Genomic DNA, 25,751 nt, shown 5'->3' on the forward strand with positions numbered 1-25,751 from the left:
CCGGAGTCAAGTTGCCACTTTTCAAAATTATAATTTGAAGTTTCGTTCTAAATTTTCCGTTTCTAAAAAAACAAAAATGGCTCAATTCGACTGGTACGTGTATTTTTAAACTTTCAATTCGATAACTTGTTTTTTCAGCTGTTGCGAACCTTGCTGTCCTCCCTGCACTTTTCCCTTCGCGCAAGTTACAATGACTTGCCCACCCCCTATTCTAGCCCCCACAAGACCTGAACCAGTGAAACCTCTCGGGCTATTTTGTCCCTGTCCACAAAAACCTTTGGTAAACACGCTAATCGTTTCTCCATGAGTTTAATTTTAATTTTCAGTTGACCCTAGAAGAACGGGAACATTTGCGCTACGACAATTTTTACAACAATTATAATTTAGACTGGCATCCTGAGAGTCCACGTTATAGAAATAAATCTCAAATTGCCGAATGTACCCCCGAGAAACAAAAAGGGACTACTGTTGATGGTAAATCACCCTGTTGTGATCAGTGTAAACCGCCCTGTTGTCTCGATGGGTGTCCTACTGGTTTTAAACCATGTACCATGAAATTGTTTCCACCTCCTTGTTGTGATCCGTGTGGAGTATGGTGTGCGGAAGTTCAACCATGTCCTCCCAAACCAAGGCCGTGTAACTTGCTTGAAGTTGGGGCGGCTCTTAAAAAAAGTAAATGCAAAAAAGGATGAAGATAACAGTTGGCTGTTTTGTAATTTCGTGACAAAACCCAGTTGTCATGCAACGTCTCTAACAATTCGAAAAATATCCAAATTTGTGTCTCTAAATTCTACGTGTTTAAATTTGTTGTTATTCCGGGGAAAATGGCTTGTTGTGCTGAGAATTCCTGTGAACCACTCTGTTGTCCTCCTTGTACATTCCCGTACGCCCAAGTTACCATGACTTGTCCGCCTCCAATTCTTGCGCCCACAGTTCCTCAGCCAGTGAAACCTCTCCAGTTACCGTGTCCTCCAAGTTGCCAACCACCACCGGTAAACCATTGATAGAGACTTTAGCCTCCTTTTTACACCTTTTTTTTAGTTAACACCCGAAGAAGAAGTGCGAAGCCGCATCGACAACTTCTACAATAATTACAACATTGATTGGCATCCGCCGCATTGTCCTCCAACTCTAGAAAACTTGAAACCACAACGTTGTTGCGAAGACTACACTAAGAACAACGAATGCGTTCCCGAACCCGGGTGTCCCACAGGATACAAACCATGTACCATGAAATTAACTCCACCTCCTTGTTGTGATCCTTGTGGAGTATGGTGTGCCCAAGTTCAACCCTGTCCACCCAAACCGAAGAACAAAAACAATCGGTATGTGCCTGGACCGTGTTGCAGACCGTGCTGTAAACACTGGAAACCAAAAGAGGGACCCTGTCTTTATGACGATCCTTGCAAAGCTCATTGTTTCAACCATCCCCCGGGAATTAAACCATCGGGGAGGTGGCCGTGATGTGTATGTTTTGTTTAAAGTCCGTTAGGTAAGGGTAAAGTGCAGTTTAAATAAATGTCTTTTGTCCTTATTTGGTGTTTAAAAATGGTGGATGCGCCGGGATATTCTTAAAAAAAAATTCGAAATATACTCTAAACTTTATTATAGTAATTAGAATAACAAATCTCAGACAAGCAACTTAGAGTCCGGGCATAATGAACGCTACATTATCTAAAGTACTCAGTAATTGTTCAGGGCTGCAACAGTTCTCTTGCAATTCCGGTATTTGTTGTGAGAGACAAAGCAATGGCCCAAGAGCACAAAGCAACGAATCCAAAAGCACTGACAAGCTGCCGGACACAGCAATTTGTCCCTGAAGCGAAACGAAAATTTGCATAAAAATTTATCAGTGTTACTAACTTACTTCATGTTCTTTCAGCCTTTCCCCAATGATAGTAAGACTCTCCCCCAGCAACTTCAAGTGAGCTGCAACATCTATAGGTTTAATTCCACTACCCTTGTAAGACGAATCCTTCCCTCTCGGACTAGGTGGAGAAATACTAGAAGTGTCATAAGACAAACTTCCAGGTGATGTTTTCGACACGGGCGTCTTTTTTCCCCCTGATTTAGGTGTGACTTTTCCGCCCCCTAAAATTTGAAGGTTTCATTTCTTAATTAGTCATTTAATCTACCCCTACTTTGGTGTTTCTCAGTTTTGACAATCCTTCCATCTTTTATAAGTACACGTTTCTTGGAGGTATCAGTGTCTAATCGTTTGAAACCGCCGGTGTCTTGGTCGTCGAAATCGCTGTCGGTGTCAACAGAGTCGATACTTGACTCAGTATTTGCAGGGAGTTCGTACTCGCTTTCATACTCGGAGTCGCTGGGATCCATGTCGAAATTTTCAAAGCCGTGTTCTGACTTGATAAAGACCTACAAGTGAGAGTTAGGGTGATTTACGGGGTATTTAATCACGTTACGTCTTCAGGACGAGGAAGTTTCCGTGGTGGTTGAACATCGAAGTCTGATTTTCGGCCTATCCCACTCTGTCTTTTATTGTACGTTCGGTCGATCTCGTCTGGTGACTCGAAGTCCATCAACTTGGAAGACTTCTTGCGAACTCTACCGCTCCTCGAGATACCTGTTACTTCTAAATTTATTGTTTCTATTAACACAGTGTCCAAACAAAAAAGAACTAGATAAAATAAAAAGATAAATTAAAATACGAGTTTTTGTGATTTTTTATTAATAACAAAATAATTAGTCGTAAATATCATCCTCTTGTTGCCACCCATCGTCGTCGCTCAAAAAACGCCTTTTAACGGTGGTATTCATGTAAGGCCTTAGCGCCCATTCAGTATCTGCAGTGTTTGCGGTGTCTAGCGTTCCTAGTTTGATTTCGTATAACTTCAGCTGGAAACGGGGCCCCACTTCTGCTAATTCAACCTAAAAAAACACACAATCAGTTGGAAATTACAATTTGTGAAGCGCACGAGGGCGAAAACCCACCTGTTTATCTACTTTTTTGTATGTATGGTGCCTAAAACTGATGTAGTCGTCATGATTCGCAAACGTGATGATTCTTTTTGAGTCCTCCTTAGGCACAGGGAATAAATACTTCAAAATACTGGTAACCCTCTCCCCTAACTTTGTTTTAAAATTGTGAAAAATTAAGTGTGGGTACTGCTCTGACATGGTCCCTAAATCAGGAATATCATGTCTCATCACCACATCGGTCATGGTAAAATACGCAGTCGGGCCATAAGGGAGATGACACACCACTAAGCCATCAGGAACACCTCTATGTTCATGAACAATAATAAAGTCAGTCACGTCATTTGCACGACAAGCATGGATCAACTGCTTCATTTCGTAGTTTCCGCGATTCATCCTTTGTGCATTTGGGAAAATCAACCGTAGTTCTTTCACAAACATCTTAAGCCGTGAACTTGGGTCTCTACTAGTCGTGATAACAATCTTCGGATCTTCAACCCCCGCGTATCTGTACTCATCGTCTTGAGAGTTCGCGAATGTTCCCCCACTTTCACCACCCATTTCAACTGCTGCTTGGGGCCCCGCATCTTCCCATTCAACCTTCTTGGAGTAGTGCAAAGCCTTCTTTTGTAGGTCCCCATGGATGGGGATGTTCTCCTCCAAACTACGTTTGATTCTGTTCTTTTTATCTTGAATCGACTTTTGTTTGTCTTCCACAGTTTTGCGGTAGAGATACTCGCGCCGTAAACGCGCTTGACGACGTAACATTTTGATGTAAACTAACCTCAATTTTGCAACGTGACCGATTGACGTTTATTTGACAAGTAAACATGAGGGGGTACCAACATCAGAATTGTACGACTTTTACTGTTTTTATGATTAAAAATGCTTTTTTAAGAGATATTTGGGGGCTTATTGTACTGTGAACTTCACAAAGGGTAATTCCCTTCATTTAGTTTATTGATTAAAGACTATTTTAGTACGAACCTTCAGACTTTTGTTTCTTTCCTTGGAAACCTTCCATGACTTCAACAACACTTTCAACTAGCTAATGCCCAAGAAAATTGTAATTTCAATGAAAAAAACAAGTTTTATTGGACTCAAATTTAGGGAAATGCATAAATGGACCAATTGTTTTGCTTTAGTAATCGTTACTGCTTCGTTACCAGTAGCGAAAACCCAAAGTCCCTAGTTGAATAAATAATCGAATAAATCCGTAATTTTCAGCCCATTTTACACTGAATTAGTTTAGAATAATGAGTGCTCGAATCGGCACGTATAAATTCCGTTCAAACTTCTTTTTATTTTTTTCGTTTCAAAAAAAATTGTAGGTAAAATAGCGTCCTATGATTACCTCTTCGTCTTTATGCAACACACTGTACTCCACACCTGTCAGCTGTCACTTAAAGTGACAACTTTGTTGTTTTTACATGTGTTAAAAAATCCTTATAATCAATTAAACCTGCCATAAATGGAAGGGAACGTCCCCGTCAAAATGGAAGAAAGCAATTTATTGCATATTCTAGTAGCTGTTCTTGTCATAGTACTAACACTAGGTAATTTTCTGACATGTCCATATGTTAGGTTAACATTTTTGATTTCCAGTAATATTTGTTTTGTATCGGCGAAAGAAGGCCTCCAGGAATTGCGTATTGTTAACAGGTTTGTGCGACAGTGGCAAAACACTAATTTACGCTCAACTCTTACATAATAAATTCATTCAAACTCAAACATCAATCAAGGAAAATATCGGGACCTACATTATAAATAATGTAACACTGTCTTTTTCCGCTCGCCTTTTTTTACTATTTTCCTTTTTATAGTCGTATCTGAAAGTGGTAGACATCCCTGGCCATGAAAGACTTAGAGATAAGTTTGTAGAGCAATACAAGGCACTCACTAGAGGCATTGTTTTTGTAATTGATTCCTCTAGCATCCAACAGGATGTTAGAGACGCCGCTGAGTTTCTTTACAACGTTTTAGTAGATCCTGTGGTTTCAAAAAATGCTCCAAGTATTTTAATTTTATGCAATAAACAAGATCAAACTTTGTCTAAAGGTAGCAATGCTGTTAGGTCTATTCTTGAGAAGGAATTGTGAGTTTTTTAGGAGTAGTTATTCACATATAAACTGTATATTTTTAGGAATACTTTACGTGTCACGAAGGCGAGTCAATTGGATTCAGTTGATCCCAAAACAAAGAAGACGGCAATTTTAGGATCTGGTGATTCTGACTTTTCATTTTCTTCACTTCATTTTAAGGTTGAATTTGCCGAATCTTTCGCATTTAATAAGAATGGGTCTGTAGATGTTGATCAGTTGAAGAAATGGTTGGTTAAGGTTGCTTGAGTTGTTGTATTTGTTTTATTGTTAATTTATTAAATAAAGCTCTTTACAATGTTCCTTACTTTTTATTGTTTAGATAGTAATATATCATGTAACGGAGACTTTTTATTACTCAGTTTTTGTCTGTTTCTTTATTGTATTATATCAGATTTCACTGTTATGTATCAAAGAATCGGTATCGATGACTAGCTCCCTTCCGTGCTTCTAAAAAGACAGAAAAACGTGACTGGCAAGAAACAGCCCATTTTTAGGGTAACCCTATCTATCTCAACATTGTCGCTGTGCACTGCCTGTCATCGCATTTGAATGCACATAATTAATATTAATTTTTGGCAATTCGACCTTTTTTAACCCTTTTCAATCGAAATCGTGTCAGTGATCTCCCCTATCTTTAATTATTTTCGAATGACACAGCAAAGTGGAGCGTTCTTACAACATGCAAAAATAAGCAACAAAATGACACCCTTGCGCAAATGATTAAGCAGCATTTTCATATATCTTATCGAAATATTCCAAAAAGATGACAGGTATCCAATTAGATGAAAAAAAAACTGGTAACAATTTTCTCTGCCGGTAGATCATCATTATCCACTGAATGAATGTATTTATGTGCCTACATGAGTACAAAGTAGGTGCCGAATAATAATGAACCATGACATAGCAGTTAGTAACGTGATAAAAGCAATCTCGTTAGTTGCATTGGGTAAAAGTAATGGTGGTGATGTCTTATAAAATAATAAGTATCTCGTTCGATTCACGGGTTTGAGACCTCATGGGTTTGTAAATTGTAGTTTGGTTTTTCAATTACATAACTAATGTTACAATTATAAGAACGAGATGATGCAGCAAAAAGTTTGGGTTTTAGACCTGTAAAAAAGTAACTGATATATTCAATGACATATATTTTAAAAGGCGATTCTTTAAACTCCGTCTCCACTTTTTACGCCGCCCCGACAACAAAGCTGTCATTAATCATTATCATCACAATTACTTTAATAAGACATGTTCATTTTATACTTTTTAGTACTGTCTTTTTTGCACAAAATCCGTTACAGATTTCACCCAGCAAACTGACGACAAAGAGCAGTCTTCGGGGAATACAACCCAACATTTTGGAAGGGTTGCATCAAATGATTAATCGATCGATCAATAGTTATTACTAAAAAAGGTGTATGGAAATGCCAAGTTGCAAATTCATGATCGTAACGGTCTGTTAAATTTATTCGCTTGAATGATATTAATGTTACATTAGATAACCGCTTAGTCATCGATTCAGGTGCATTTTTAGACCCTTGTCAAACAGACTGAAATGGTTTTAGTTAATATTTTTATTATTTAATAATTACATACTAACTTGATAAGTACGTGATTATATTGACCAAACAGTGATTTATTGCCGATTAGAAATCTAATTCTGGTAAAAACTGTTGTTGGGCTACTGATGACAACTCTGTATCGATTGGTTTAGTATCGTCGTAGAGAGCTGGAGCTTCGCATAAGATTGCGAATGTTCCAGCGATAGATGCTATGATGAAAATCCATAGAAAGAGTCGGTCTAAGACCATCGCTACGAACCCCCAATCTTGATCCTCCTGTAACGATCAACGGTAAAAAAGAAAGACTTCAACTTCAGTCTTACCGCATTGAACTGATCCTGTCTCTGAATGTGGTGCTGGATGAACATCACGTTGTGTATTGCCTTTTCTAGCTCAAACGGGTACTTCTTTCTGGTGCCAGAATCACTTTCATCTAACCCGGAAAAAACAGACGGTAGCCCATTGTAACCCAATCTACTCCCTAACGCTCCAGAAAATCCTCTCAATCTGTTGGTTGTGGAAGAATGCAACCCATTACAACCACTCGCTCGGTTTCTTGAAGAACTCGAAGAGCTAGATGAAGATGACCCTGTCGAAGGCATCGATTCGAGTTCGCGTTTTTTAATGACCATTCTACAAGTCGATATTTTATTGGCAGCTAGCTCCGTTAATAAATCTTTGGGGACTCTCATTAAAAGCAACTTTGGAACGCTTTTAATGAAAAAACTACGAACCCAAGGTGCCATTTTATGGGTACTGGGTTTACGATAATGTACATTTAAGATTATAATGGTGATGACGACAGACAAAGCTACTAAAACCATCGTAAATAAAATATATTTTCCGAGTAATGGCAGGGCTAACGATGTCGATGGAATGATTTCAGAGATTAAAAGAAAAAACATTGTTTGGGAGAGGAGGATGTTGATGCAGAGAGCGATTTTCTCCCCAGAATCGGCCGGGAGATAGAAAACTAGGACTGATAAATATGATATTCCTACACATGGTACTATGAGGTTGACGGTATAGAAAAGAGTTTTACGACGCAATGTTATATTGAAGAAAATATCTAGAAAGATAGTTTTAGTAGGAGTTATGATGCCCGTAAATTCTCACCTGGGTAGGGTTCTGCACAGCAGGGATAATATTTCTCATGTCTTTCAGCTGGCACGCCCAAAATGTCCCATTCAACGCTGGGATAATACTCGCGTAAGTCGATTCCCACCTCGACTTTGTCTTCGCCCACTTTTTGGTTGATGTGCTTCAAGTCGATCTAGAAAAGGAAATCATTCATGCAGATTTCCAAGGTTTTGTTTATTATGCATTCACAATCTTTTTGGGTCGGGTTGGGTAACAGACAAACACAAAGTTTTCGCTTTTTTTTAAATATTTTGTTACCTGATTCCCGTCATAAGTCCATGACCCGAATTTCATGAAGCACGTCTGTTGATCAAATGGAAAATAGCGCACATCAATTTCGCATGACGATTTAAAAATTGCAGGAGGTGTCCATAAAACTTTTCCCGTATGGCGAAGCACAGCTTTCGTCATAGTCGTAACGACATACTCCCCATCAGCACTTTAACAGATCAATAAATACAAAAAAAAATCTGCAGAGTTACATACTTGTTGTAAAGAACGATATCAGGTAGCCAGATATGCTCGGAAGGAACATAGAGTTCTGTAACTCCACCATACTCATCAGGATCCCATACAAATTTATGATCTTGCCATTCCTGCAGTAAAAGTAAGACTAGAAACTTTATGACCTACAGTAAAGACTCACATGTTCAAGCCAAACATTCGTGGTTAAAATCTGATCCTTGAGATTCTGCAATGAAACACTTAGAATCCGAAAGGTTAAAGGTTAAATCTCACCAATTCTATCAATTGGGATAGTCTTAATCCTAATTTAACGAGAACAGTGTCTGTGTTGTTGCTAACAGGCCTAATTAATCTGTTGTAATTACTTAACAGATCGTCGTAAAGTCTTTTCGCATCAGGATTTGTATGACTGAAATGCACAAAGAAAAATAAAAGAAAGGCCAATGGTAAACACCACATCGTTAATTATCACCACATCACTACATTGTCACATTTTATTTTTGTTTGGAAATCGAACGCGTATCGTCACCATAGTGAAATTAAGGAGATCCTAGTGGACGGGGTTGAACGGGAGATCTTGTGGAGTCTGCATTTGCCTGGAGCATGGGAGGCAATCAATAAAACTGCGCAAGTGGAGCGCTCCTGAGAAAGACTCCTAGTCAATACAATAACAATTTTTTATGGACCATTTTTATAATTTATCACCACTTTAACAGAAACACCGTTGCAATCAAAGTGAATTTATTGAGACAAAATTAAGATATTTCACATTCCAACTCATAGCACAGGATGATTTTTCCAGTTTTTATCTCGGTATTTTCACAAGTTATTTTCAGTTTACCAAGAGGTGCGATATTTTTTATTGTCAATTTATTCGTGTTTAAAGCGAAATCGGCCACTTGGTACTTGCCCTTAACAATGGGGCAAGAACCAGGTAAAATCTGAGCCCTTTTTTCCAATTCGTCCAAAAACGGCCCCATGTACGTCCTAATCATCGTACAAAACTTTTCTTTACCGGAGAATACTTCTCTGTATTGATTAGTTACAGGCGAAAATAAAAACAATTTGAAATAAACCATGATATTGTCACCGAAATCTTGAGAAAAAGTTAAATTGCCTGTAACATGCTGAGTTCCATTTTTCGTGTAGAAGGTAGTGTATACTTTTGAGGGGTACTCGACTCCTTTGTCGCACATACCGAAATTTTTGAACAATAAATGTTTCTCACATCTCTAAAAATAAAATTTTCGTTTAAGTCTTAAAATAAGCTATCTTACCACTGAATTTTGGATAAAAATGCACAGTAAAACCGCCCAAACTGCAACTGTGGAAGTCATCCTCAATTGTATTCCAAAATTAAAGTTTCAGCAGATAAAATTCAGTTTTAATTATCCTTAATTCATGATTTATCAGTTTCGATCAGTTATGATGATAATGCAGGAAACGATTTTAAAGCAATTTACTGAGAATGTGGTAACGTGGCTCATTCAGTTAGGGCCATGATCTGCAAAAGTAGCCACAATTTTCTCAAATGAGTCTCATTATTACGCCGAACCGCTTCTGTTGAACGATAAATCAGACTCTTTCTTCATGTCGTAATTAAATTAAAACAATTTGGTAGTTACCATGACAGAAGAACGGAATCATACCTGATGGTTTGGTTTTTTAACAATACCGTGACCCATTTTATTGTAAAACAGGTGTGTTTTGGTAATTTATCCAAGCTAAAAGTGACTAAAAGGTTGGTTTTTGTGAGGTGAGGCAGCAAATTAAATTTATATTAAGATTTGATTGTAAGGTATCGGAGTGTAAAAAAATAATGCTGGAACCAATCGTGCGTTTCATGGTTTTTGACATTATTTATAGCACTCTATAATACCTTGATGGGAGATTTGTCAACAGCGAAGAATTTCCTGTATCAGTCAAACGCGACCATGTTAATACCATGAAAATGACCAACTTCCTGAAGGTCGATTTTTTGTGCCTTTGTTTTTGGGTCAGTAGCATCAAATAAAAAAGATGTGTAATTTATTAATTAAATGCTACAATAGCTGTTTTACCGTGTAAAATGTACTGCTCTTGTTGTTTCGAGCTGTAAAAAATGTTTTGCGAACCGAAATAGGCATTGTTCTAATAAACAAGGTTTTGAAACCAAAATTTTGAAAAAAACATTTTGAACTTTTTAGCAAAGTATTGCTGGTTGTATACCGCTACGCGTATTTCCAATTTCAGTGCGATGTCAAATAATCATTTTAGCATTAATTTATTCATTGAGTTAATTGTTATATTTATCGGGGAATATTAAAGCAACGACATTTCATGTATATTAATAATAATTATCACCTATTTCCTAACGAGTTGGTGATGGTCTGATGGCACCATATAAAACTCTAATTTTTAACTCTATTCAAAGTTATTGCAGCAATAAAACTAATCAATGATTTGATTGTCAATCTAATCAACACGTAATTGATCACCTTTTATAAATTCAACACATTTTTTGCGATACTTTGATATTAAAGAAACACCTGGGGACTCTAAATGGACGCAATAGAATCAAAGACTAATGATTACCTACACAACACTGTCAATTTTGAAAGGTCAACAACTAGAAGAATTTGGTTAATGAAATTATAGTGAAATGAAATTAAGTTCAAAATTGTAGCAGGTGCAGCAAGAAAGTGTTTCGTAATAAATTAATTAATTTCATTGGAGTAACATTTGAAGAAACCGCTAGGAGAAACTGTTGAGTTTTAGATTTTAGTTTACGACCTACCTTAATTGTGCATTCTCTGCCTATCTTGAGATAGTATTTTTTGATTCACACGTCGCTAGTGCGGAAAATGACTTCCTGCTTGTGATTTTACGCTTTTTTTCGACAATAATAAATGACGCCAGGATTGTTTTATCTGCGCAAATGGAATCAATTAATAAATCTGTGATAACTGTGTCGAAAAACAACGAAAATTTCCTATAGAGTTAGGGGGTCAGAGTATAATTATTCCTATTTATATTTTAAAAAACCTAAAATACATATTTGTTATAAAACCTGCCTTAAAACATGAAACAGGAAGTAAATATTATATCAACCAGGTAAGAACCACATCACGTCGCTGCAGATTCTCACGCTTTATCGGGGCGATGGTAAATATTTTGTCTTGGCCATTAAACGTTGAACGAACTATCTAGATCAAACAATTTCTCCTTAATATGAATCCACGTACATTTCTATAAAGTCACTTGCCCCTAATTCCCGACATCACGTAGATTCTTACACCGTATTTCAATTAGAAACACCAATATTGACGTCATGCAATTTACACCGGTCGGCTAATCTATAAGAAAGTCGGATTTGAAATTTGAACTTGTAATAAACATCATTGTCCCAAACATTGCTAATTTATTTAAATTTTATTACTATGTGTTGCACGTTTTGGCGTAATAGAAATTTCAAATAAATAATTAGGCATCCTGACACGTGAACGCTAAATTGCTGTATACTTAACGCATTAAATCAATCTGGTTCGACAAATTTCTGTTAAAGTCTCTTAACGAACATTGTCAACAAACTGAAATAGCTTGTTGTAATTTTTCAGAATGTTGTCGGTCAAAGGTTGTTCAAAAAGCGAAGATGCTTTCCTCTTTACAAGACTTGTTAAGTAATAGTTTTTATTTGTGGGCCGCTCACATTCCTGACGCTGAATGCTTAATTAGTTACATAAATTAGAAGTCATGTAAGGCTAGTTAACGGCTACAGTGTGTAAATGCCGCTGCGGCTCTTCTATAGCTCTCGGATATACTATTATAACAAGTTAAGTGATGGACCATGAAATACGTAAGTCCCGAGTCGTAACTCTTCTTCTTCAAAACACCTATGGATGTATCCTGTTACTTCAACAACCCATATGGTATGTGGTACCATCATCGTGTGGATGACCCACGGGCGGTACCAAATTTTCCATCACAGCCTCCGGATAAATTAATTTTCTTTTGAATTACAAGCAAGTTTTTAGCGTCTAACGTTCTTTTTAATAATAGCAACTGGTAAGATGATCATACACGTTCAACTTCAATTAGCACCTGTTGTAGTAACACCAACCCATTCATTTCAAAATATCCATTACTGAGAACAGGTAGAACCAACGAAAGTGGTCTCACTCATTTGCCAATCCTGTCACATCCAAGTTTGCAGGAAGACGCTTCTCGTAGGAGTAGAACTTTCGACATAAATAATAGCTTCATTATTAATGAAAAGCACGTGTACGTGTAACTACTGCGAACCAAGGTAACTCGTCGTTAACTGTAGCATGCCAGAGGCGGCGGGACGTAAAAACGGCGATAAAATCTGTTTAAATTATTTCTTGTTTATTTGTATCTACCGTTGGGCTATTACAATAAATATTTATTAAAACGACAATTATCCATCTGAAGGCTACAAAGTTGTGACAACGTTGCCGATCGGTGAAAAACACGGGGAGGTCAGATTCAAAATCGGCCGTTTGGAGATGGATCAAGATAAAAAGGTCCATTAGGAACCTCGCTGACGAAGCATGAAAAAACTTGATTAGTTATCATTTTTTAATCACAATAATTAAATGTGGGCCCGCCAATATTAGTAACAAATTATATTTTAATGACTTTAAATTGAAAAAGTTCAATTAAAACAGATAACACAACAAACACATTTTGGATTAGCTGCTTTGACAGGCGTGCTAACTAAAATCACACTAACACAATCTTAAGGAACTAAGAACAGAATTTACAAGTTGTGTTTTTCAAAAACATATTAATTATTCATGTCAATTTGTTGATGGAAAGCAGTGCACAAACAAAGCCACGTGTTTGTCGTGCAAATGTTAAAAACAATTGTAACGTTATTGTTTACAGTCAAATTGACACACAATGTTTTGTAAGAAGTGTTAATTCAATTTTTTGATACTTACATGATAATCATAGGCAATGTTTCGTAGTAAAAATTACAAATGTTTTAGTATCAAACTTAATTCTCTTTCTCGGAAAGTAATTAAAGAGTCCTTTTGTAATTAAATTACATAAAATGACGGATTTCAGTAGTCTAAACAAGATCAAAGAAAGTTTGAACTTATGGTCGTACTTCCAGTGATAATAAAAGTCAGTAGCACGAATGTGATCAAAAGTAATTTTAACTCGAAAAACAAACAAAACTCCACGACTTAGAGATACTTATTCGAGTTCATAAAAGTCATTTGTACATGATCAAAGTACTTATTTTAAGGTGAAATAAGTCATGCCGACAGATTAGCAAAATATTTTCACTCAGGGAGGAACAGTGGTTTCAATGTGATCAACGCGCTTTCAACAGCAAACCAGAAAAAATCGTCGAAATTGTAACAGAATAATCTAACACTCTTGAAACAGGAGAAGCTCGCATCCGAGCTTTTACCACGTATAGAATCCGGTCCTGCATGCATAGCTTTGAAGACGAGTCAGACTGCAAGCCGCGGCGAAACTTGCAAAAATGCAGTTCGCATGCCTACTGGATGGTTAGTACGTGGAGTTAGCTCTTCTCTTCGGTGATGTTTTTTTTTATTAGGTCGTATACGTGTGGCAGTCGCTCGCTTTCTCTGTGTGATACCGCGGGAATCGTCGACAGCATCCTTTCTCAGTATACATGTTCTGCATGGTGCTGCACGTGGGTAATGACGTAAAAATCCCATGAGACCACTCTTATATTCTTGGCATGACGTGCAATTTATTGCCGATAAGCCGAAAAACCTTGCACGTGAAATGTTACGTGATGTTAAATAAAATAAGCCTTTCTGTATCATGAAATTCTGACATCTGTTGGAACTATTAATTCTTTTAGTGCTGAGGCACGTGTCGGGAGATGTTTTATGGTTACCACATTGGCACTACTTTGATTATATTGATTTAAACGTTTATTCAATTCTTGCTTCGTTCTCTCACTTGAGAATAAGTAATTGCAGCTAATTTACAAACTCCAAGCGAAAATTATTTACAGACTTGTTAATTTGCATTTTAAAATACAATTAATGACTTATTCGTGACCATTGCACACATGGTCGTCATTGCTAACATTGCACTTCCACTAAGTAAACATGAGTCACCTTGCAACGGCTTTTCCCAAACGGCCTTTTACAATCCAACGACCTTGCAAAACCAATCGTCCGACGAAGTGGCACATTTGGTAACGATGCCGATATACGGCATAAACAGTTACAAACGAATTAGTCATTTTATGACCAAACATGTAGTCATGTTTACACTCCAAATGCGTAGTAAAATAAAGCGGATAGAATCATGATTGATACACATTCACTCCCATAAAAAGTCGTAGAAAAAAAACCAAACAAATTTGGTTTGAAGTTTGCCGGTCTGCATTTCAGCACGACCTTGGCTTTGGGTGTAAACCGCCAAATATAATATAAGCAGGTCTTTAGAGGTGGAAGAATTGTAATTTTCGAGCAAGGTGAATTCATAATTGGGGCCATAGTGGCGAAGTTACTGTAATTTACACAGGTTAAAGCGACATCTTGTCATAAAAACTGCAAAATTATACTGATATTGAAACGAAAAATTTTGAGAGTAGCTTTAAAAAATTAATGTCTTAATTGGAGGGCGCACGTGAGATTAACATTATTGGAATTTTATTTTTTAATAATTACCAAAGTCGTGGTTCAGTCTAGACTTAAAAGACTTTCAATAATTATTGTGCCAAAAGATTTTTGCGCCGAGTTGCAGCCCTTGCTCTCCTTGCAGTGTTGGCCTCCGACCTTCTGAAGTCTGCTTTCCAAATCTGGCACCACATTATTGATGGGTATTTTATTATGTGCCAGTAACTCGGCGAAATTCCGATACTTAAAGTGATTTATCGTTTTTATTACTATTAAAGAAACTAACATTAAAGTGATTGTTTGGTTGAAGAGGCGTTTATTGGTAACCGTGGTGTTGTGTGGGGTTTATGGTGGTATTGCTTTGTTGGGCGTGAAGTCCGGCAATGAGGTGGTCGTATCGGTCCTTCCTCCGTCCTCTGGAGCTTTCTCACACGATGCAATAAAAAGCCGCAGACTTGTGTGTGGGATGAGGCGGCTGTGCGGCTGCCGCTTAAGAACTCACGCCACTGTTGATGACCGTAGACGAGGACGATGAAACCAGACGACAAACTGGTACCCACACTTCGGCTAAAGGGGAAACTTGCATAATAAATATGTGGATGACACACTATTTCGAAATGCTGACTGACGCCTTTCGGCGAAAATCAGATAACTCACGAAAAAATGTTAATGGGACGAGGTTTTGCAACGAATCGAGAAATCGGTAAAAAAATTTCCTACAAAGAAATAGATGACTCAATCATGCTCAGTCGGTATCCTCTCGTATTTTAATTTCTAGAGGAAGTTGTCCAAATTACTGCCGCGAGGAACAATTACATTTACCGGGTGTAAAGCGCTCGACAGGCTCAATTAATGGATAACCTACTGTCAAATTAGAATTCAATTACTCGGGTTTGCTCGTACTTTCAAATTTAGACATAATCACTGTAATTTGCTATTCATTTTCTATTATTACTCGCTTTTTAACTCATTATTTTGCTGGTTATTATCCTATTCGATTAACATTCAAAAAATAAACAAAGCTCCTTCCTTACTTCTTTTCCTGCGGTTGGCAATCATTACGTTTTGCCGTTTTTTTAAATCAATTTCATCAGGAATTGATACAAATCCTCTAGAATTTACGAAACTTTCAGTTTATTTCTTTCACAGCCTCTAAATTCTTCAGATCAGTATAAATATGATGGTTGTCTTTTTATAATTTCTCATATTTATTATGTTCTGTTTTAGGTTCTTCGGATCCTTTTTTGCCTTTTGATTTGTTTGGACTTTTTTTGAATCTCGGGATTTTAAAACATTTTAAAACGATTTCAGAAGTGAAAAAATAAAGTTATTGTTCCAAAGAAAATGAAAGCTACTACCGAAGAAGAGTACAAAAAAATGACGCAAGTTTGGATTCTCGCAATCAGGTATCCAAAAATGTGATGAATGTCTTCGCGTCACATTTCCGCTGTCCTCGCTAACCAAAAATCCCAACCTAGAGCCTCCTCCTCTTTCAAGTTTTCACTGTAATTTAATGTCTGGATCTATAATACCTCTACCGTCGACCCTGAGCAAGGTGGCAGCCGCTGGCGCGTTCTTCGGTGCTAGCGAGCGGAGGAAGAAGAAAGCAATCGAAATCGAGGAGCACGGTGGCGTAGTCGCGGGCGTTTTAATTTGGCGCGCACGCCTGCCTGGGACTCGCGCGCCTTCCACGTTCTCACGGCCTCGTACACACCAACACATGCTTAAGGAGAAGGAGACTGTCCGAGTCCGCCGACCACGCTCACGCCGCTTACAACATGTATACTTCAACTCGGATTTTTCTGTAATATGACCTTTATAAGTCACAGACTATAAAATGAAACAAAGTGGCAAAAATATATGGAGTGAGATGACAAAGAGCTTTTCCTTCGTGGGACGACCTGGGGCGTTATCGCGAGCTTTGCATAAAAATTGTGCTGGGCGGTGGTCCGCGGCGCCAAGATGATTTTAAGGACTTAGGAGCTCTTGGGAGCTTTCAGACGCTTTCTTCAATTTAACACGCATAAAGTTACTTTTGACCTTCATGATGCAATTTGCTCTATCTGTATGGGTATTATTCATCCTGGTTTCCAATTTTTTGATGTTTTGTATGCCTCCCACGCTGTGTTGGAGATTTTTGTTAACATCGCAATGCTAAATTTTCTCGTGCTTGCAACATCTTCGCAGTAATCTTGTGACGAACTGCGATTTAGTTGTGTTCCTTCTTTTTCTGAAGCACTCGCAATGAGCTTTTGCATGCAACGACCTAAAACGAAGAGTGCAACCACAAGAAAGAATGGGATTTTTTTCAAGATATGTTACCATTTATGGAAAAGGCGCCAGACACCATCTACCTGATCATTAAGAAAACAATTTAATTATAATTAAATTTGCGTTGTAATTACTTGCTTCTTTTCAGCAGGCGGTACTAATTTTAAGAGATGCTCAAAACTACCGCCACGAAGAATTTGATTATGTTTAATAAAAGTAATTAAAAAGTTCTTTCAATTGTTTATTGTAGTAACATTTACTTGCTAGACACGTCAAGTTAGCTTACATTGTAATTGATTAATTAGAGTCTCATTATTCATCTTCTATTCTGGTTACAAATAAATCTTGCTCATGGTAACGAATGCCGTGTTCTCACAGACAGTCGTATTTACCAAAACTTTGATACGACAAATTTACAGACGTGTAAAAACAGTAACATAGGTACAAGGATAAATGTCAAGGAAAGCACTGTGGGAAAAATAAATAAGAGCAGATGATTTGAAGAGCCACCACCTACACATTTTAGTCATTTCCGTTCTCATCGTGTCATGAAAAATATGTATGTTGATAATGTGAAAAATCCATTGTTTCTACCACTGATAAGGTCACGCAATTAAAAAATGCTCTCAGTAAACGTAAAACGTCCTTTCCTCTTTTTTCATTGCAAGGTAGTCTTGTACTGTTGGTGAGACAGCGGATTCTGTAATCTGAAAATCTTTGTTCTCGGCTTTCAGCCGCAGGACAAGCAGGCATCGGCACGTGTGTATGTTGATTGGACATGCTATCTTTCTCTAAAGTCTTTCCCAGCAGGATGCTTTAATATACATAGGCGTCTACGAGCTAATAAGAATGCACCTCGATAAATAAATAAATAATTAGAACAATTTCGATGCTCGAGGGAAGCATAAAATTGAAACCAACTTAATTTAACTGCTTCGTTTTACTTGTCGCATGCAAACATGTGTTGCTGCTAGCACTGATTTCTTATTTCTTCATACTCCTTGGAGAGACGCCTCTGTCTGGGCAGGACCGGTCGTGCGTTGCGCTCTTTCAGTCGGCCGCTTTACTGTGAGAAATGATGGGTGATCTTCGCATTCCTTCCTTGGTGCATGCGGTGCAAGGAGATGCACCTATCAGAGCCAGCGAGGACCACTTTTCAGTCGGATCGGTTTATTTATAAAAAATAATTTAAAAAAGCGTAGATATGTGCACAGAATTTTAATCAAAATCTTGTTAAGTCATTATGAACAGGTGGGTAATGAAATGAAATCAATAATTATGGAATTATGAGATGATAGGCATTTTTTCGGTGCTTGATTATAATTTTTTTATGGGCGTAGAAACAAACTGGAGCGATTTCGGTCACATTTTTCTTTTTACCAGTTTGAACTTTCAGGACTTCCAATGTCTTCATTATAAATTCAGTTCACTTACGAAAGAGTACAATTGTTTGAACTTTCACGTTAAGTCTCCGACAAAGTTTAATTTCTTTACAGCAGCACGCATGTTTGAACTGTCGGCAATCAGTCTCCCCACATCGGGGGGTTCACTAGGTACTCGGTATGGGGGCTTTTGAGCAACACCATACATTGCGGTCGAAAAAAAAAAACATTAAATCGTTTCAAGAATTTTAGATTTTCTGGTCTTCACCTTCTTATTTTTTATCATAGACCTGGAGAGTCTGTAGTTTGTGTGGGCGCTGTGTTGCCAAACAGATCCCATAAAGGAGCGCGACCAATTCTTCTAATAACGGAAATCTCATTAGATGTTTTACAACCGGCTAGAAAAATCAAGCAGTAAAACGCACAGAGATGCCGCCGCCGATAACATCCCACTTTTGGGCATAACTTTTGCAATGTGTGTTTAATTGCCCACAAACGTTTTGTACCTGCAAAGTTTGCAATTTCTCCAGGAACTTCTTGGCAATATCGAATCCTGTGTAGGTGACGTTAACGAATGACAGTCGCCGCAGGACATCTATTAGCACTAAGAAGATATCACAGATGTCGTGTTGACGGTGCTGGACCACACAGAGACCACCCTCACGTCATACATCAATTACGTACGGTTGGGGCACACCTATAAGACTCAGCCTTCTCTTCTCATACCATTCATCTCAGCAGTGCATATTAAAACCAACGACCTGTCATTAGCGTTAGCCACGCTACAACTATATAATGTTGGTTGTAATTAAAACGTTTCTTATTAAGGGGCAGACCGCGCCCCAGAAGGAGCCGATGGTGTGTTGGACCGTGCCATTAAAATCTTCCCTGTTTTAATTTAAAATAATTTGGTACAGACTTTATAGTGTTTTTTCGTGATGTTATAAACCGTATCTTTATTACTTGGAAATGTCTTAAAAGCTGGAATTTTTAGATGCCGATGTTGAGGAATGTTCTTTCTACATATTTGGGTATAATTACACATTACTCGAAGAAATATAAACTGTTTTAAACAGTGTTTATAAACCCATGGATTTAGACAAAACAGTGAGATGTGGGTGCAGGGTCAACAGGTCGCCGGCAAAAAGTTGATTGCCTCTACCGAAGCAAAGTGCTAAATCAAAGCCTTGGTGGCGACGGAGCAAAATTTCGTCTATATGTTGAAAATAAAGCACTCAAAATAATTTCGTGACTAATTTCGCGCAAGAACCTCCGTCTTGGTCACATTTCTCTTCATATGACCACGACTCGTTATGACCTGCCTCGCTTGAATGCAACTTGTTTGGAAGTGTGGCCCCCCAAGACGAAATCGCAATCGACGGTGCCAAGGTAAACAATAAACGGTCGCCGTCGTGGGTTGCTTTGATCCCGCACACCGCTCGACCAAAATAAATCTTTATGTAAGTATGCGAAAAGGTTTCTCGCTTGATCATTTTTGTGTCGAATATAAAACGAGAAGCCGATGTTCATTTATAGCGATGATCTTGCAATTAATAAGTGTCAGGCGACAAAATTTAAGGAGCGGCTCACAGACGCGGATCCTTGGGGTTAACACAGCTTTTATGTAATACTTAGCGAGCAGTTGAAGATAATGAAGACGGTAAATACTTGTAATTGCAGAATTTGTCAAATTGTGTTGGAGTGGTATTACTGCCAGATGATGCTAATTTTATCTTGCTTAATGTTCAACAACTGGGTTTTAATATGAGGTGTAAATTAGAAGATGAAAAGTGTTTGAGGTGTGCAAAATTGCTATTTTATCATCGTCATATGACCGCATAAAAAGCATCGAAGATGCTTTGACATAACAGAATTCTTCTTGTAATGTCCCTGGAGATTGCCATGAGGTATTTCAATTTTTATCTTGCACCAATAATAATAATTGTTAAGTAATAATCTTTGACAGCATCATAAAATTTGTCACACTTCCGTCACTCCATTGACATGACAGTTTATCTAAGCTTCTTCCTTCGAAATCGCCACAAAACCCGCCAAGTCTTCTCTTTCTCGACCAAAACCAAATTCGGGCCCCTCAGAGACGAAGACCGCATCTTCACCAACCTCTATGGAAAGCACGATTGGCGCTTATCTGGTGCTCTAAAACGCGGTGATTGGTACAAAACCAAAGAAATCTTGCTCAAAGGCCCCGATTGGATCATCAGTGAAATTAAGATCTCAGGTCAGGTCAGGTCAGGTCAGGTCAGGTCAGGTCAGGTCAGGTCAGGTCAGGTCAGGTCACGGCGCTGCTGGTTTTCCTTCCGGTATAAAATGGTCATTTATGCTCAAACCTAGTGGTGGTCGCCCGAAATTTCTAGTGGTCAACGGTGATGAAGGAGAACCCGGGACTTGTAAAGACCGAGAAATTATGCGGCATGATCCCCATAAATTGCTTGAAGGTTGTCTGATTGCTGGATTTGCAATGGGGACCCGTGCCGTATATTTACGTTCGAGGCGAATTTTACAACGAGGCTTCAAGTCTTCAAGTTGCTATATATAGCTGAAGCCTACCAAGCTGGCTTTCTTGGGAAAAATGCGTGTGGTTCTGGCTATGATTACGATGTTTTCGTGCATAGAGGTGCTGGGGCTTATATCTGTAGAGAGGAAACAGCGCTGTTGGAGTCTCTAGAAGGCAAGCAAGGAAAGCCTAGGTTAAAACCGCCTTTTCCGGCAGATATAGGTCTGTTTGGGTGCCCTACCACAGTTACCAACTGCGAAACTGTGGCAGTGTCACCGACAATCTGTCGGCGAGGAGGTTCGTGGTTTGCTTCATTCGGAAGACCTAAGAATTCTGGCACAAAACTGTTCAACATTTCGGGACATGTTAACCGCCCCTGCACTGTCGAAGAAGAAATGAGTATCCCATTGAAAGAGTTAATAGAATGTCACGCTGGGGGTGTTATCGGCGGATGGGATAATCTCCTCGCTGTAATTCCTGGTGGGTCTTCCACTCCTATGATCCCCAAGGACATCTGCGAAGAAGTAATGATGGATTTTGATGCTTTGATAGCTGTGAAGTCCGGATTAGGGACGGCCGCTGTTATAGTCATGAACAAAGACACTGATATTATTAAGGCTATAGCTAGACTGGCATTGTTCTACAAAAATGAGTCTTGCGGACAGTGCACACCTTGCCGAGAGGGTTGCAACTGGTTGAATAAAATAATGTGGAGGTTTGATATGATATGATTTTGGAGTTGGGTAAACAAATCGAAGGACATACTATTTGTGGTCTTGGAGATGGGGCTGTCTGGCCGGTGCAAGGACTAATTCGGCATTTTAGGTGTAACGTAGAGCAGCGAATGGAGGATTTCCACGAAAAGAATTGTTAGACAAAAATCTGTTTGCGTCGTGTATGGTGTTTTCCACTGAAGCGTAGTTCAACGCATCATTAGCAATGTAACGCTAGTTGAAGGACAATGGGGGCAATTTTCAAGCAATCGATGGGACCTTCTAAAAAATTAATTGTTTGCTTATCTGTAATTGAGGTAGAATTATTAAAGTAAACTAAAAACCAAACCAGCAGGTTAATTTACGAATTTTTTGCAGGCGTATTGAGTGTTCAAAGAAAAGAATTCGGCATTAAACGACGCTTTTCTTTTAACAGGTTGTTAAAGCGTTAAATCATCACAATAATAACAGAGAAGGCTTTATTTAGAAAGCGAGGTTAATTATGGTTCTTGATTTCATTTCAGCAAACCTCAGTTCCTGAAATAACCCGCGAGCCCAAAATGTACATGCCATAAAATTAAATTATTGCTGTCGGGATCTTTCAAGATGATTATACTTCAACAGTGCTGAATGTTTTTAAAATGTTTTTCCTTTACGACGCTTGATCTTGTTAAAATACCATGAAAATTGCTCTCGACGAACCCGTTCCATGCTTAATGTTAGGTGCGAAGAAGTGTGGATAGTATGGATTTAATTTGACGAGTCTCTCGAAGAAAAATCCCGTCGGTTTTCTTTGAAGCAGATGTTGTAAAGACTGAAAAAATCGAATCATGCTTTATTGCAGCAAAGTTCCGTTCTTAAGCGTCGTCGTTAAAAATACAAAAAGCTGATAGCTCTTCACTAATCAGGGTCATGAGATTGCTGCCGACTCGGTTGTAAATGTCACCATTTTAATATACAGCCGCCAAGCTGTTATTGTGGTGACTGGCGTTACCCATAAAAGTCATTGATTACTGGAACGTGTTCCTGCTGTTTGCTTCGCGGAACAAATAAACATATAACCCATTCATTTAGAAAATGTCACGCGAACCTGGATGGTGGAACAGAACTTGGATTTCAACTTCACACTGTTGTTAATAAACATATCTTTCGATCCATCAACATCTGGGAAGTATTCACGTATTACGGGAGCTTCAACGGACTGCCACTTGACGTATTTGCATATTTGCTGTCCACAATCATGTCTTCAGATCGTTTATATTTTGACTTTAAATTGATATATGCATTCATTTAGATGTTTACTGTTTGAATGATCGCTTCCTGAATATCTTACACAAACTGGATGTCTATTAGTGCGAACAACGAGCAGATATTTCAATGCAGACATCAAGAATTCTCATTTTTCATCTTCCAGGTTCTGTCGTTGAATATTATCGCAAGGCTTAGATGCCGAGCTTTGCTTCTCAATTTGAGCTTTTGATTGTAATAAATTAACAAGAATCCAGTCTTTAACAGAGAATAACGAGTAAAAAAAAAATTAAATAATATAATCATTATGCAAAGTTCTCTAGATTTTCAGTTTATTTTTCATCAATTTTTGATAAATAATGGACATTTAGTGGTATAGATACTGAAAATTATTTCTCCCAATCTAATGGCCCGTTGCCCATGAAACAGATTCCGTCCACAAACGAATCTGATGCAGCGTACAATTGCACTTTTTAAATAGCGTAAAATTGCGAAATCTAGGAAAAACCACCGGTGCAGATGTCACGAGATCCATCGCTATCATGGCATGACATCCAAAGATAGTAATTTATTAAAAAACCGAAAATGTCTAATAACACACGCAAAAAAATAAATTCATCAAAATTACGGGTCTTCTGTTACAAATAGTAGAAGTCGAACGGGCACACCCGACCAAGACCACCAGTAAATAATTCAATTAAGTCTGCTACCCTAATAACACAGTAGGCAGGTGGTCCTCAGTGTTTTGTTTACTATTATTTTGGAATATTTTATAGTAATTTTGCACCACTCGAATTAACTCATCAAACCATTTTAGACCACACACGCGTTCCTGCATTTATATTCCTGCGATGAGCACCGAGAGGGACGTCTGAGATTTTAATGGATTATCATTTGATTTTAATTTCATTCATGAATTTTTAATATCGTGTCCGAAATTTCTGGGTACCAATTGAAAATTTATGCTTTATCGAAATAATTAACACTCGCGGATTCTGGACTACCAACTGACGCGCTCTGATTGTCTCTGCCATGATGCTAATAAGTACGAATTATGAATGCAAATCTGGTTCAATAAAGACACTAATGTAAATGACAGATGTTCGACTAATTGGATTACAAATACCCGCGGGATATTTTTCTACAAATTGACTTTAATCAGTTTTGTAAAACTACAAAATTAGATTTGGTCACGATTTCAAATAACCAGACAAAATAAAAAGGTCGATAATTTGAGTACACCATTATTAGCAGAGGGGGAGATAATTCGAACTGAATTGCTTAATTTGGATTTTCTAAACCCACTGTCGGACTTTAACAAATTAATAGCAGCTAGTGGAAGCTATACCTACTCAGTCATTTCAATTGTTAAATACCAACGAATTTAATTATCGTTTGCTGCTGATAAGTTCGCACCAAGAAAAATTTCGGGAAATACTCAATACTCCGTTCGTGTGCGGTCACTCTGTTAATATTTTGTTGTGTGAAAACGTGATCATGACGAATTTCTTTAAAATAACACGTCGCCTTCTAAATCTTCCATCAGACAGATAAATCACGTTCTAAACTACAACATTCATGGATGTTAAACTCCTAGCGAAAGTCACTATCATCTTTTTGTTGACTATTAGAAAACCACTTCTAATGATCCTGTCATTTTTCTTTGATTTGATTGACGGTTATTAGTGTGAGAATGTAACCGTCACATAATCAGCATTGTTGGTTCTACTACCTAGGTGGCACGGTCAACTCACAATGTTAGAATAATCCTATCTTTAGTCACTGTCATCTCTGTCTTTACCTGCCAGTTGAGGTGGACGATATCACGACATTTTATCATAGGAATCCATTGTTCAAAGGTCGTACGTCAGACACGCGTCCTATGATTAGCTTTTATCTTGAAATTAATGGTTTCATGAGGATACACACTCTGCAAATGTACCTACGAGTTGATACGAACATGTGCAAGGAAGAACTTTTGTAAAGTGCAAAATAAACAGGTACTTTATCTTGCGAGTACTCATGACAGTAATATGAGTATAACATTAAAAAAAAAACGTCAAGAAGACATTGCTTTTTCTTACTACATGTTGGTAGCTCTGTTCATTTATAGATTTTGACACTACCAATGTATTATTTATTTATCGTTTTTTAAATGACTGGCAAAATCACGTACAGAACTGGACTTTGGAAATGAGTTAGTTTGCTTCTACTCTTTTTCAGACTGATTATATTTTGTCCACTTAAATCACTTTTGGACTTTGCTAATATGCTCAAAATTCAATTATTTAATACCTAAATTAATTCCTGCCGTATTTTGGCAGATCAAATATTGAGATTAATGTACCTACTGCTGCTTGAAAAAAATATACTTATAGTAAAAAATATTCTTCTGACATTTTGGTGGAGATAATTGATCTGAAAGTTCAGTTCTTTCGCTGCATTTAACAAAAATATGAAACGTTCTTCTCAAAATTACTTCTAGTAACACGTGTAATTCATTTTTATGTATCCATTGATAATGTTCATTTACTGTTTTATTTGAAATTTCTAAAATTACGGGCCGGTTTACACATTAATTTAATTGAAATTAAGTTAGTCTCGCAACTAATTTAAATATTAAATATTAAATCGAAATTAATGCTTCAGTTTAGCTTCTGTAAACCGACCCTACGGGCTGGTTTAAACAATATACAGGTGTCCTAGAACTCGCGCCCCAGACAGCAAGGAAGGGTGCCGACAGCAATACAGATGGTAAATTGCAAAACAAAAATTGATTAAGTTTAATAGTATTCGAGAAAGGAA

General features: G+C 37.9%; 7 protein-coding genes, 2 long non-coding RNA genes and 1 pseudogene across 11 annotated transcripts; 4 read left to right on the forward strand and 6 right to left on the reverse strand.

The window, feature by feature from the left end:
* The first annotated feature begins 34 nt into the window (after positions 1–34).
* On the forward strand, positions 35–796 carry LOC148168317 (uncharacterized). Its single transcript, XM_088046807.1, has 3 exons — positions 35–93; positions 139–280; positions 327–796. Exons 1-3 carry the CDS (start codon positions 77–79, stop codon positions 690–692), a joined length of 525 nt encoding a protein of 174 aa, XP_087902933.1. The 5' UTR covers positions 35–76; the 3' UTR covers positions 693–796.
* On the forward strand, positions 729–1,554 carry LOC148168318 (uncharacterized). Its single transcript, XM_088046806.1, has 2 exons — positions 729–992; positions 1,042–1,554. Exons 1-2 carry the CDS (start codon positions 825–827, stop codon positions 1,462–1,464), a joined length of 591 nt encoding a protein of 196 aa, XP_087902932.1. The 5' UTR covers positions 729–824; the 3' UTR covers positions 1,465–1,554.
* Positions 1,555–1,589: 35 nt separating this feature from the next.
* Positions 1,590–4,016, reverse strand: LOC148168319 (uncharacterized). 2 transcript variants are annotated; one of them, XM_088046803.1, is made up of 5 exons: positions 3,925–4,016; positions 2,424–2,593; positions 2,142–2,376; positions 1,868–2,091; positions 1,590–1,816 (listed from the first exon to the last, which is right to left on the reverse strand). In XM_088046803.1, exons 1-5 carry the CDS (start codon positions 3,959–3,961, stop codon positions 1,643–1,645), a joined length of 840 nt encoding a protein of 279 aa, XP_087902929.1. In that variant the 5' UTR covers positions 3,962–4,016; the 3' UTR covers positions 1,590–1,642. The 2 variants fall into 2 exon arrangements, with proteins under 2 accessions (XP_087902929.1, XP_087902930.1); XM_088046804.1 differs by having other exon boundaries at positions 2,424–2,584; positions 3,925–4,015.
* LOC148168320 (U3 small nucleolar ribonucleoprotein IMP4) lies at positions 2,661–3,780 on the reverse strand. The gene is made up of 2 exons (XM_088046801.1): positions 2,953–3,780; positions 2,661–2,889 (listed from the first exon to the last, which is right to left on the reverse strand). The coding sequence occupies exons 1-2, from the start codon at positions 3,703–3,705 to the stop codon at positions 2,704–2,706; spliced, it is 939 nt and encodes a 312-aa protein (XP_087902927.1). The 5' UTR covers positions 3,706–3,780; the 3' UTR covers positions 2,661–2,703.
* A 264-nt stretch (positions 4,017–4,280) lies between the features above and the next one.
* Positions 4,281–5,338, forward strand: SrpRbeta (signal recognition particle receptor beta). Its single transcript, XM_088046805.1, has 4 exons — positions 4,281–4,493; positions 4,543–4,709; positions 4,761–5,032; positions 5,081–5,338. Exons 1-4 carry the CDS (start codon positions 4,409–4,411, stop codon positions 5,283–5,285), a joined length of 729 nt encoding a protein of 242 aa, XP_087902931.1. The 5' UTR covers positions 4,281–4,408; the 3' UTR covers positions 5,286–5,338.
* Positions 5,339–5,686: 348 nt separating this feature from the next.
* On the reverse strand, positions 5,687–6,710 carry LOC148168322 (uncharacterized). Of its 2 annotated transcripts, none has more exons than XR_015770840.1 (2): positions 6,637–6,710; positions 5,687–6,586 (listed from the first exon to the last, which is right to left on the reverse strand). It is a non-coding gene; the product is annotated as an uncharacterized LOC148168322 (long non-coding RNA). The 2 variants fall into 2 exon arrangements; XR_015770839.1 differs by having other exon boundaries at positions 5,957–6,586.
* Positions 6,593–8,826, reverse strand: nAChRalpha2 (nicotinic acetylcholine receptor alpha2). Its single transcript, XM_088046800.1, has 7 exons — positions 8,477–8,826; positions 8,385–8,429; positions 8,225–8,334; positions 7,997–8,177; positions 7,715–7,871; positions 6,922–7,667; positions 6,593–6,874 (listed from the first exon to the last, which is right to left on the reverse strand). The coding sequence occupies exons 1-7, from the start codon at positions 8,660–8,662 to the stop codon at positions 6,683–6,685; spliced, it is 1,617 nt and encodes a 538-aa protein (XP_087902926.1). The 5' UTR covers positions 8,663–8,826; the 3' UTR covers positions 6,593–6,682.
* On the reverse strand, positions 8,754–9,546 carry LOC148168324 (uncharacterized). Its single transcript, XM_088046194.1, has 4 exons — positions 9,481–9,546; positions 8,973–9,435; positions 8,890–8,910; positions 8,754–8,845 (listed from the first exon to the last, which is right to left on the reverse strand). Exons 1-4 carry the CDS (start codon positions 9,538–9,540, stop codon positions 8,754–8,756), a joined length of 636 nt encoding a protein of 211 aa, XP_087902320.1. The 5' UTR covers positions 9,541–9,546.
* A 5,685-nt stretch (positions 9,547–15,231) lies between these two features.
* On the reverse strand, positions 15,232–16,581 carry LOC148168325 (uncharacterized). The gene is made up of 2 exons (XR_015770802.1): positions 16,350–16,581; positions 15,232–15,384 (listed from the first exon to the last, which is right to left on the reverse strand). It is a non-coding gene; the product is annotated as an uncharacterized LOC148168325 (long non-coding RNA).
* A 3,893-nt stretch (positions 16,582–20,474) lies between these two features.
* Positions 20,475–22,244, forward strand: LOC148168326 (NADH dehydrogenase [ubiquinone] flavoprotein 1, mitochondrial-like; annotated as a pseudogene).
* The last annotated feature ends 3,507 nt before the right edge of the window (positions 22,245–25,751 follow it).

Source organism: Gnatocerus cornutus, chromosome 9, assembly GCF_029298725.1.
Source record: "Gnatocerus cornutus isolate USDA-ARS CGAHR chromosome 9, icGnaCorn1.1, whole genome shotgun sequence".
Lineage (NCBI taxonomy): Eukaryota > Metazoa > Arthropoda > Insecta > Coleoptera > Tenebrionidae > Gnatocerus > Gnatocerus cornutus.

Bases quoted from the DNA above. Each gene is read 5' to 3' on its own strand.
- SrpRbeta (XM_088046805.1), top strand. From the start codon at position 4,409: ATGGAAGGGAACGTCCCCGTCAAAATGGAAGAAAGCAATTTATTGCAT. The intron at 4,494-4,542 runs GTAATTTTCTGA...TTTGATTTCCAG, and splicing joins TGTCATAGTACTAACACTAG to TAATATTTGTTTTGTATCGG. The intron at 5,033-5,080 runs GTGAGTTTTTTA...GTATATTTTTAG, and splicing joins TCTATTCTTGAGAAGGAATT to GAATACTTTACGTGTCACGA.
- LOC148168317 (XM_088046807.1), top strand. The intron at 281-326 runs GTAAACACGCTA...TTTAATTTTCAG, and splicing joins CCTGTCCACAAAAACCTTTG to TTGACCCTAGAAGAACGGGA.
- LOC148168318 (XM_088046806.1), top strand. From the start codon at position 825: ATGGCTTGTTGTGCTGAGAATTCCTGTGAACCACTCTGTTGTCCTCCT. The intron at 993-1,041 runs GTAAACCATTGA...CCTTTTTTTTAG, and splicing joins CAAGTTGCCAACCACCACCG to TTAACACCCGAAGAAGAAGT.
- LOC148168324 (XM_088046194.1), bottom strand. From the start codon at position 9,540: ATGACTTCCACAGTTGCAGTTTGGGCGGTTTTACTGTGCATTTTTATC. The intron at 9,436-9,480 runs GTAAGATAGCTT...TTTTATTTTTAG, and splicing joins TTTTTATCCAAAATTCAGTG to AGATGTGAGAAACATTTATT. The intron at 8,846-8,889 runs GTCCATAAAAAA...AGTCTTTCTCAG, and splicing joins GGTGATAAATTATAAAAATG to GAGCGCTCCACTTGCGCAGT.
- LOC148168320 (XM_088046801.1), bottom strand. From the start codon at position 3,705: ATGTTACGTCGTCAAGCGCGTTTACGGCGCGAGTATCTCTACCGCAAA. The intron at 2,890-2,952 runs GTGGGTTTTCGC...GTGTTTTTTTAG, and splicing joins ACAAAAAAGTAGATAAACAG to GTTGAATTAGCAGAAGTGGG.
- nAChRalpha2 (XM_088046800.1), bottom strand. From the start codon at position 8,662: ATGTGGTGTTTACCATTGGCCTTTCTTTTATTTTTCTTTGTGCATTTC. The intron at 8,335-8,384 runs GTGAGTCTTTAC...CTTTTACTGCAG, and splicing joins CGAATGTTTGGCTTGAACAT to GAATGGCAAGATCATAAATT. The intron at 8,178-8,224 runs GTATGTAACTCT...GATCTGTTAAAG, and splicing joins GATATCGTTCTTTACAACAA to TGCTGATGGGGAGTATGTCG.
- LOC148168319 (XM_088046803.1), bottom strand. From the start codon at position 3,961: ATGGAAGGTTTCCAAGGAAAGAAACAAAAGTCTGAAG. The intron at 2,377-2,423 runs GTAACGTGATTA...TCTCACTTGTAG, and splicing joins AACTTCCTCGTCCTGAAGAC to GTCTTTATCAAGTCAGAACA. The intron at 1,817-1,867 runs GTAAGTTAGTAA...GTTTCGCTTCAG, and splicing joins AAAGGCTGAAAGAACATGAA to GGACAAATTGCTGTGTCCGG.